General features: G+C 71.7%; 1 protein-coding gene across 1 annotated transcript; it reads right to left on the bottom strand.

Moving 5' to 3' along the window:
• Window positions 1-661: 661 nt before the first annotated feature.
• Window positions 662-11,590, bottom strand: LOC135310924 (synaptotagmin-3-like). The gene is made up of 4 exons (XM_064440052.1): window positions 11,424-11,590; window positions 9,697-9,826; window positions 1,452-1,536; window positions 662-1,019 (listed from the first exon to the last, which is right to left on the bottom strand). Exons 1-3 carry the CDS (start codon window positions 11,570-11,572, stop codon window positions 1,456-1,458), a joined length of 360 nt encoding a protein of 119 aa, XP_064296122.1. The 5' UTR covers window positions 11,573-11,590; the 3' UTR covers window positions 662-1,019; window positions 1,452-1,455.
• Window positions 11,591-11,649: the final 59 nt, after the last annotated feature.

Raw genomic sequence — 11,649 nt, 5'->3', positions numbered from 1 at the left:
TCCCAGTGTCCCCATCCCAGTGTCCCCAGTCCCGTGTCCCCATCCCAGTGTCCCCATCCCAGTGTCCCCATCCCAGTGTCCACAATCCCAGTGTCCACAATCCCAGTGTCCCCATCCCAGTGTCCCCAGTCCCAGTGTCCCCAGTCCCAGTGTCCCCATCCCAGTGTCCCCAGTCCCGTGTCCCCCCGGCGCAGGGAGGCGCAGGCGGCTCCGGGGGGGGTTTATTGGGGGGTTTATGGCTTCGGGGCCCCCCCGGCCCCTCACGCGGACATTGGGGGGGGGGGGCGTCATGGGAGGGGGGGGACACGACACGCTGGGGCTTGGGGGGCCCCCCCGTACACACACATTGGGGGGGATATGGGGGTTCCCGGACCCCTGGGTCCCTTTTGGGGGGGCCCCCCCGTACACACACATTGGGGGGGGTGGGGGGGTCCCGGACCCCTGGGTCCCTTTTGGGGGGGCCCCCCCGTACACACACATTGGGGGGGGTGGGGGGGTCCCGGACCCCTGGGTCCCTTTTGGGGGGGCCCCCCCGTACACACACATTGGGGGGGGTGGGGGGGTCCCGGACCCCTGGGTCCCTTTTGGGGGGGCCCCCCCCGTACACACACATTGGGGGGGGTGGGGGGGCCCCGCAAAAGAGACCCAGGGGCCCCCCCATACACATATTGGGGGGTGTCCCGGACGCCTGGGTCCTTTTTGGGGGCCCCCCCGTACACACACACTGGGGGAGATGGGGGGGGTCCCGGACCCCTGGCTCCCTTTTGGGGGGCCCCCCCCGTACACACACATTGGGGGGGGGTCCCGGACGCCTGGGTCCTTCACGTGGCTGTGGGGGGAGGGGGCGCCCCCCTCCCCCCCCCCCTCCCCCCCTCCCCAGACTCCGGGGTTCACAGTGGGGGGGGGGGCCGGGCCCCCCCTTGTCGTGCAGGTCGGGGGCCCGGGGGGGGGCCCCGGGGGTCCCTATGGCTTCGGTGTCGGGGCCCCCCCAGCCGGGCCGGCGCCCCCGGCCCCACCGCCTGTGGGAGAGAGGGGTCAGCACCCTCCCAGTATGGCCCAGTGGGCTCCCAGTATGGCCCAGTGCCCCCCCCGGAGGGTAAAGTGCTCCCCCAGTATGGCCCAGCATCCACCAGTATGGTAAAGTGCCCCCAGTACATCTCCCAGCGCACCCCAGTGCCCCCCAGTGCCCCCCCAGTGCCCCCCCATGTCCCCCCCAGTGTTCCCAGTGCCCCCCAGTGCCCCCCATGTCCCCCCCAGTGCCCCCCAGCGCCCCCCAGTGCCCCCCAGTGCTCCCAGCGCCCCCCCAGTGCCCCCCAGTGCCCCCCCAGTGCTCCCAGCGCCCCCCAGTGCCCCATCAGTATGGCCCCCCAGCGCCCCCCAGTGCCCACCCAGTACCCCCAGTGCTCCCAGTGCCCCCCCAGTGCCCCCCAGCGCCCCCAGGCCGGGCTCACGGGCTCAGTCGGGGCCGAGGGGCTCCACCGCGACGCTGGGTTTGTCCCGCGACGCCCCTTTGGCCGAGACCCCCAGAGCCTTCTCCTGCCACGGGGAGGGGCTGCTCGCACGGGCCTCGCACGGGGACCCTCGCACGGGGACCCTCGCACGGGGTCACTCACACGGGGTCACTCACACGGGGACCCTCACACGGGGTCACTCACACGGGGTCACTCGCATGGGGACCCTCACACGGGGACCCTCACACGGGGTCACTCACACGGGGTCACTCACACGGGGACCCTCACACGGGGTCACTCGCACGGGGTCACTCGCACGGGGTCACTCCAACGGGGACACTCACACGGGGTCACTCACACGGGGTCACTCCAACGGGGACACTCACACGGGGTCACTCACACGGGGTCACTCGCACGGGGACCCTCACACGGGGACCCTCACACGGGGTCACTCGCACGGGGACCCTCGCACGGGGTCACTCGCACGGGGACCCTCACACGGGGTCACTCGCACGGGGTCACTCGCACGGGGACCCTCACACGGGGTCACTCGCACGGGGACACTCGCACGGGGTCACTCACACGGGGACCCTCACACGGGGTCACTCACACGGGGTCACTCGCACGGGGTCACTCGCACGGGGTCACTCACACGGGGTCACTTGCACGGGGTCACTCGCACGGGGACCCTCACACGGGGTCACTCGCACGGGGTCACTTGCACGGGGTCACTCGCACGGGGACCCTCACACGGGGTCACTCGCACGGGGTCACTCGCACGGGGACCCTCACACGGGGTCACTCGCACGGGGTCACTTGCACGGGGTCACTCGCACGGGGTCACTTGCACGGGGACCCTCACACGGGGTCACTCACACGGGGACCCTCACATGGGGACCCTCACACGGGGACCCTCACACGGGGTCACTCGCACGGGGACCCTCACACGGGGACCCTCACACGGGGTCACTCGCACGGGGACCCTCACACGGGGACCCTCACACGGGGTCACTCACACGGGGACCCTCACACGGGGTCACTCGCACGGGGTCACTCGCACGGGGTCACTCGCACGGGGACCCTCACACGGGGATGCTCACACGGGGACCCTCACACGGGGTCACTCACACGGGGTCACTCGCACGGGGACCCTCACACGGGGACCCTCACACGGGGTCACTCGCACGGGGACCCTCACACGGGGTCACTCACACGGGGTCACTCGCACGGGGACCCTCACACGGGGACCCTCACACGGGGACCCTCACACGGGGTCACTCGCACGGGGACCCTCACACGGGGACCCTCACACGGGGTCACTCACACGGGGTCACTCGCACGGGGTCACTCACACGGGGACCCTCACACGGGGATGCTCACACGGGGACCCTCACACGGGGTCACTCACACGGGGTCACTCGCACGGGGACCCTCACACGGGGATGCTCACACGGGGTCACTCACACGGGGTCACTCGCACGGGGACCCTCGCACAGGGTCACTCACACGGGGTCACTCACACGGGGTCACTCGCACGGGGACCCTCGCACGGGGTCACTCGCACGGGGACCCTCACACGGGGACCCTCACACGGGGTCACTCACACAGGGTCACTCGCACGGGGACCCTCACACGGGGTCACTCACACGGGGTCACTCGCACGGGGTCACTCGCACGGGGACCCTCACACGGGGACCCTCACACGGGGTCACTCACACGGGGACCCTCACACGGGGTCACTCGCACGGGGACCCTCGCACGGGGTCACTCGCACGGGGTCACTCGCACGGGGTCACTCCAACGGGGACACTCACACGGGGCCACTCACACGGGGTCACTCGCACGGGGACCCTCACACGGGGACCCTCACACGGGGTCACTCGCACGGGGACCCTCGCACGGGGTCACTCGCACGGGGTCACTCGCACGGGGACCCTCACACGGGGTCACTCGCACGGGGACACTCGCACAGGGTCACTCACACGGGGACCCTCACACGGGGTCACTCACACGGGGTCACTCGCACGGGGTCACTCGCACGGGGTCACTCACACGGGGTCACTTGCACGGGGTCACTCGCACGGGGACCCTCACACGGGGTCACTCGCACGGGGTCACTTGCACGGGGTCACTCGCACGGGGACCCTCACACGGGGTCACTCGCACGGGGTCACTTGCACGGGGTCACTCGCACGGGGTCACTTGCACGGGGACCCTCACACGGGGTCACTCACACGGGGACCCTCACATGGGGACCCTCACACGGGGACCCTCACACGGGGTCACTCGCACGGGGACCCTCACACGGGGACCCTCACACGGGGTCACTCACACGGGGTCACTCGCACGGGGTCACTCGCACGGGGACCCTCACACGGGGACCCTCACACGGGGTCACTCACACGGGGACCCTCACACGGGGTCACTCACACGGGGTCACTCGCACGGGGTCACTCGCACGGGGACCCTCACACGGGGACCCTCACACGGGGTCACTCACACGGGGACCCTCACACGGGGTCACTCGCACGGGGTCACTCGCACGGGGTCACTCGCACGGGGACCCTCACACGGGGATGCTCACACGGGGACCCTCACACGGGGTCACTCGCACGGGGACCCTCACACGGGGTCACTCACACGGGGTCACTCGCACGGGGACCCTCACACGGGGACCCTCACACGGGGACCCTCACACGGGGTCACTCGCACGGGGACCCTCACACGGGGACCCTCACACGGGGTCACTCACACGGGGTCACTCGCACGGGGTCACTCACACGGGGACCCTCACACGGGGATGCTCACACGGGGACCCTCACACGGGGTCACTCACACGGGGTCACTCGCACGGGGACCCTCACACGGGGATGCTCACACGGGGTCACTCACACGGGGTCACTCGCACGGGGACCCTCGCACAGGGTCACTCACACGGGGTCACTCACACGGGGTCACTCGCACGGGGACCCTCGCACGGGGTCACTCGCACGGGGACCCTCACACGGGGACCCTCACACGGGGTCACTCACACAGGGTCACTCGCACGGGGACCCTCACACGGGGTCACTCACACGGGGTCACTCGCACGGGGTCACTCGCACGGGGACCCTCACACGGGGACCCTCACACGGGGTCACTCGCACGGGGACCCTCACACGGGGTCACTCGCACGGGGTCACTCGCACGGGGTCACTCGCACGGGGACCCTCACACGGGGTCACTCGCATGGGGACCCTCACACGGGGTCACTCGCACGGGGTCACTCGCACGGGGTCACTCACACGGGGACCCTCACACGGGGTCACTCGCACGGGGTCACTCACACGGGGACCCTCACACGGGGTCACTCGCACGGGGACCCTCACACGGGGTCACTCGCACGGGGTCACTCGCACGGGGACCCTCGCACGGGGTCACTCGCACGGGGTCACTCACACGGGGTCACTCGCACGGGGACCCTCACACGGGGTCACTCGCACGGGGTCACTCGCACGGGGACCCTCACACGGGGACCCTCACACGGGGTCACTCGCACGGGGACCCTCACACGGGGTCACTCGCACGGGGTCACTCACATGGGGACCCTCGCACGGGACCCTCACACGGGGTCACTCGCACGGGGACACTCGCACGGGGACCCTCACACGGGGTCACTCGCACGGGGTCACTCGCACGGGGTCACTCACACGGATACCCTCGCACGGGGTCACTCGCACGGGGACACTCGCACGGGGACCCTCACACGGGGACCCTCACACGGGGTCACTCACACGGGGTCACTCACACGGGGTCACTCACACGGATACCCTCGCACGGGGTCACTCACATGGGGACCCTCGCACGGGACCCTCACACGGGGTCACTCGCACGGGGACACTCGCACGGGGACCCTCACACGGGGTCACTCGCACGGGGTCACTCGCACGGGGTCACTCACACGGATACCCTCGCACGGGGTCACTCGCACGGGGACACTCGCACGGGGACCCTCACACGGGGACCCTCACACGGGGTCACTCGCACGGGGTCACTCGCACGGGGACCCTCACACGGGGACCCTCACACGGGGTCACTCGCACGGGGACCCTCACACGGGGTCACTCGCACGGGGTCACTCGCACGGGGTCACTCACACGGGGTCACTCGCACGGGGTCACTCACACGGGGACCCTCACACGGGGTCACTCACACGGGGTCACTCACACGGGGACCCTCACACGGGGTCACTCGCACGGGGTCACTCGCACGGGGTCACTCACACGGGGACCCTCGCACGGGGTCACTCGCACGGGGTCACTCACACGGGGTCACTCGCACGGGGACCCTCACACGGGGTCACTCGCACGGGGTCACTCACACGGGGTCACTCACACGGGGACCCTCACACGGGGTCACTCGCACGGGGACCCTCACACGGGGTCACTCGCACGGGGTCACTCGCACAGGGTCACTCACACGGGGACCCTCACACGGGGTCACTCACACGGGGACCCTCACATGGGGTCACTCGCACGGGGTCACTCGCACGGGGTCACTCACACGGGGACCCTCACACGGGGTCACTCACACGGGGTCACTCGCACGGGGTCACTCGCACGGGGTCACTCGCACGGGGACCCTCACACGGGGTCACTCGCACGGGGACCCTCACACGGGGACCCTCACACGGGGTCACTCGCACGGGGTCACTCGCACGGGGACCCTCGCACGGGGTCACTCACACGGGGACCCTCACATGGGGTCACTCGCACGGGGTCACTCGCACGGGGACCCTCACACGGGGTCACTCACACGGGGTCACTCACACGGGGACCCTCACACGGGGACCCTCACACGGGGTCACTCACACGGGGTCACTCGCACGGGGACCCTCACACGGGGTCACTCGCACGGGGTCACTCACACGGGGACCCTCACACGGGGTCACTCACACGGGGTCACTCACACGGGGACCCTCACACGGGGTCACTCGCACGGGGTCACTCGCACGGGGTCACTCACACGGGGACCCTCAAACGGGGTCACTCGCACGGGGACCCTCGCACGGGGACCCTCACACGGGGTCACTCACACGGGGTCACTCGCACGGGGTCACTCACACGGGGACCCTCACACGGGGTCACTCGCACGGGGTCACTCGCACGGGGACCCTCACACGGGGTCACTCACACGGGGTCACTCGCACGGGGTCACTCGCACGGGGACCCTCGCACGGGGACCCTCACACGGGGTCACTCACACGGGGTCACTCGCACGGGGTCACTCACACGGGGACCCTCACACGGGGTCACTCGCACGGGGTCACTCACACGGGGTCACTCGCACGGGGACACTTGCACGGGGACCCTCACACGGGGTCACTCGCACGGGGTCACTCGCACGGGGACCCTCACACGGGGACCCTCACACGGGGTCACTCACACGGGGTCACTTGCACGGGGACCCTCACACGGGGTCACTTGCACGGGGACCCTCGCACGGGGACCCTCACACGGGGTCACTTGCACGGGGACCCTCACACGGGGTCACTCGCACGGGGTCACTCGCACGGGGTCACTCACACGGGGACCCTCACACGGGGACCCTCACACGGGGTCACTCGCACGGGGACCCTCACACGGGGACCCTCACACGGGGACCCTCACATGGGGTCACTCGCACGGGGTCACTCGCACGGGGACCCTCGCACGGGGTCACTCACACGGGGACCCTCACACGGGGTCACTCGCACGGGGTCACTCGCACGGGGTCACTCACACGGGGACCCTCACACGGGGACCCTCACACGGGGTCACTCACACGGGGACCCTCACACGGGGACCCTCACACGGGGTCACTCGCACGGGGTCACTCGCACGGGGACCCTCGCACGGGGTCACTCACACGGGGACCCTCACATGGGGTCACTCGCACGGGGACCCTCACACGGGGTCACTCGCACGGGGTCACTCACACGGGGTCACTCGCACGGGGTCACTCACACGGGGACCCTCGCACGGGGACCCTCACACGGGGACCCTCACACGGGGTCACTCGCACGGGGTCACTTGCACGGGGACCCTCACACGGGGACCCTCACACGGGGTCACTCGCATGGGGACCCTCACACGGGGTCACTCACACGGGGACCCTCACACGGGGTCACTCGCACGGGGTCACTCGCACGGGGTCCCTCGCACGGGGACCCTCACACGGGGTCACTCACACGGGGACCCTCACACGGGGTCACTCGCACGGGGTCACTCGCACGGGGACCCTCACACGGGACCCTCACACGGGGTCACTCGCACGGGGTCCCTCGCACGGGGATACTCGCACGGGGACCCAGGGGTCAATGGGTGCTCGGGGGTCTCCTGGGTGCTCGGGGGGGTCCCACGGGTGGGGGGCAGCTCCTGTGGGTGCTGGGGGGGGGTCCCTGGGTGCCAGGGTGACGCATGGGTGCTGGGGGGGGCGGGGTCCCACGGGCCTGGGGGGTCCAGTGGCTGCGGGGGGTCCCACAGGTGCCGGGGGGTGTCCCAGGGGTGGGGGGTCCCAGTGGCGGGATCCCATGGGTGAAGGGGTTCCCATGGGTGGGGGTCCAGGGGTGGGGTTCCCAGGGGTGGGGTTCCCATGGGTGGGGTTCCCAGGGGTGGGGTCCCATGGTTGAAGGGGTTCCCAGGGGTGGGGGTCCCAGGGGTGGGGTTCCCATGGGTGGGGTCCCAGGGGTGGGGGTCCCAGGGGTGGGGGTCCCAGGGGTGAAGGGGTTCCGATGGGTCGGGGTCCCAGGGGTGGGGTTCCCAGGGGTGGGGGTCCCAGGGGTTAAGGGGTTCCCATGGGTCGGGGTCCCAGGGGTGGGGTCCCAGGGGTGGGGTCCCAGGGGTGGGGGTCCCAGGGGTTAAGGGGTTCCCATGGGTCAGGGTCCCAGGGGTGGGGTTCCCAGGGGTGGGGGTCCCGGGGGTGGGGGATCCCATGGGTGGGGGTCCCGGGGGTGGGGTCCCAGGGGTGGGGTCTCGGGGGTGGGGGTCCCGGGGGTGGGGTCCCGGGGGTGGGGGTCCCATGGATGGGGGTCCCAGGGGTGGGGGTCCCAGGGGTGGGGTCCCATGGGTGAAGGGGTTCTCATGGGTCGGGGTCCCAGGGGTGGGGTTCCCAGGGGTGGGGGTCCCAGGGGTTAAGGGGTTCCCATGGGTGGGGGTCCCAGGGGTGGGGTTCCCAGGGGTGGGGGTCCCAGGGGTGAAGGGGTTCCCATGGGTCAGGGTCCCAGGGGTGGGGTTCCCAGGGGTGGGGGTCCCGGGGGTGGGGGTCCCAGGGGTGGGGTCTCGGGGGTGGGGGTCCCGGGGGTGGGGTCCCGGGGGTGGGGGTCCCAGGGGTGGGGGTCCCAGGGGTGGGGGTCCCAGGGGTGGGGTCCCATGGGTGAAGGGGTTCCCATGGGTCGGGGTCCAGGGGTGGGGTTCCCAGGGGTGGGTGTCCCAGGGGTGGGGTTCCCAGGGGTGGGGGTCCCAGGGGTGGGGGTCCCATGGGTGGGGTTCCCATGGGTGGGGGTCCCAGGGGTGGGGGTCCCAGGGGTGGGGTCCCAGGGGTGGGGTTCCCATGGGTGGGGGTCCCAGGGGTGGGGTCCCAGGGGTTGGGGTCCCAGGGGTGGGGTCCCATGGGTGGGGTTCCCATGGGTGGGGGTCCCATGGGTGGGGGTCCCAGGGGTGGGGTCCCAGGGGTGGGTGTCTCGGGGGTGGGGTCCCGGGGGTGGGGGTCCCATGGGTGGGGTTCCCATGGGTGGGGGTCCCGGGGGTGAAGGGGTTCCCATGGGTGGGGTTCCCAGGGGTGGGGGTCCCAGGGGTGGGGGTCCCAGGGGTGGGGTCCCAGGGGTGAAGGGGTTCCCATGGGTCAGGGTCCCAGGGGTGGGGGTCCCAGGGGTGAAGGGGTTCCCATGGGTCAGGGTCCCAGGGGTGGGGTCCCAGGGGTGGGGGATCCCATGGGTGGGGGTCCCGGGGGTGGGGTCCCATGGGTGAAGGGGTTCCCATGGGTGGGGGTCCCGGAGGTGGGGGTCCCAGGGGTGGGGTCCCAGGGGTGAAGGGGTTCCCATGGGTGGGGGTCCCGGGGGTGGGGTTCCCAGGGGTGGGGGTCCCAGGGGTGAAGGGGTTCCCATGGGTGGGGTTCCCAGGGGTGGGGTTCCCATGGGTGGGGGTCCCGGAGGTGGGGGTCCCAGGGGTGGGGTCCCAGGGGTGAAGGGGTTCCCATGGGTGGGGGTCCCGGGGGTGGGGTCCCTCACCTCGACGAGGGTGTGCCAGTGCTCGATGGGCTTGCGGGGGTTGGCCAGCATCTGCGCCCAGTGCTCGCGGCCCGGCCCCTCGGCGTCGCCCCCCACCCGGCACAGCCCGATCACCTCGTTGTGCCCGATGCTGCGGGGGCACCCACGGCACTGCACCGCACCCCGCCCCACGGCACCCCCCACCCCGCCCCACGGCACCCCGAGCCCACCCATGGTGCCCCAAGCCCACCCACGGCGCCCCATGGCACCCCACACCCACCCACGGCACTGCACCGCACCCCGAGCCCACCCACGGCACCCTGAGCCCACCCATGGCACCCCAAGCCCACCCACGGCGCCCCACGGCACCCCACACCCACCCATGGCACCCCATGGCACCCCCCACCCGCCCATGGTACCCCACGGCACCCTGAGCCCACCCATGGCACCCCAAGCCCACCCACAGCGCCCCCCACCCACCCACAGCACCCCGAGCCCACCCACGGCGCCCCCCCCCCACCCATGGCACCCCGAGCCCCCCCACAGCATCCCGAGCCCACCCACGGCGCCCCATGGCACCCCCCCACCCACCCACAGCACCCCGAGCCCACCCACAGCACCCCGAGCCCACCCACGGCACCCCATGGCACCCCGAGCCCACCCACGGCACCCCCCACCCACCCATGGCACCCCATGGCACCCCATGGCACCCTGAGCCCACCCATGGCATCCCAAGCCCACCCACAGCGCCACCCACCCACCCACGGCACCCCGAGCCCACCCACGGCACCCCATGGCACCCCCCACCCTCCCACGGCACCCCCCACCCACCCATGGCACCCCACACCCACCCACGGCACCCTGAGCCCACCCACAGCACCCCCCACCCACCCATGGCACCCCACACCCACCCACGGCACCCTGAGCCCACCCACAGCACCCCTCACCCATCCATGGCACCCCACACCCACCCACGGCACCCCATGGCACTCCGAGCCCACCCACAGCACCCCCCACCCACCCATGGCACCCCAAGCCCACCCACAGCGCCACCCACCCACCCACGGCACCCCGAGCCCACCCATGGCATCCCGAGCCCACCCACGGCACCCCATGGCACCCCCCACCCACCCACGGCACCCCACACTCACCCACGGCACCCTGAGCCCACCCACAGCACCCCCCACCCACCCATGGCACCCCACACCCACCCATGGTACCCCACGGCACCCTGAGCCCACCCATGGCACCCCAAGCCCACCCATGGCATCCCGAGCCCACCCACGGCACCCCATGGCACCCCACACCCACCCATGGCACCCCACACCCACCCACGGCACCCTGAGCCCACCCACAGCACCCCCCACCCACCCATGGCACCCCACACCCACCCACGGCACCCTGAGCCCACCCACAGCACCCCCCACCCACCCATGGCACCCCACACCCACCCACGGCACCCTGAGCCCACCCACAGCACCCCCCACCCACCCACCCACGGCGCCCCCCACCCACCCATGGCACCCCGAGCCCACCCACAGCGCCCCCATTCCCCCCCCCCCCACCCACCCAAGGGGACCCCAGCCTCTGAGCCCCCCCAACCCACCCCTCACCACCGCACGCTCTCGTGCAACACCCCTCGCACGAGGGCTCTACCCCGCTCAGCCCCACGCCTCCGGGCCGGCCCCCCACGCCCCCCCCCCACACCCCCCAGCCCCATAGCGTCGGGGCCCCCCCCCCCAACCGACCAGTCGTAGTCGACGACGGCGATGGTGAGGCTGACGTGGTGCACGCTCTCGTGCGGCACGTCGAACACGAGCGCCTCGTTGTAGCTGGGGTTCAGCGTGTTCTTCTTGATCGACGTCTTGCGCTTCTTGAGCCGCCGGCCCTCGGCCATCAGCGACGCCTTCACGTAGGGGTCTGCCGGGCGGGGAGAGCCCCACGGCGCCCCGCCGTCACCCCACGGCGCCCCAC

This window comes from Phalacrocorax carbo, unplaced genomic scaffold (assembly GCF_963921805.1).
Source record: "Phalacrocorax carbo unplaced genomic scaffold, bPhaCar2.1 SCAFFOLD_301, whole genome shotgun sequence".
NCBI lineage: Eukaryota > Metazoa > Chordata > Aves > Suliformes > Phalacrocoracidae > Phalacrocorax > Phalacrocorax carbo.
This window is presented reverse-complemented; position numbering and strand designations above follow the sequence as displayed.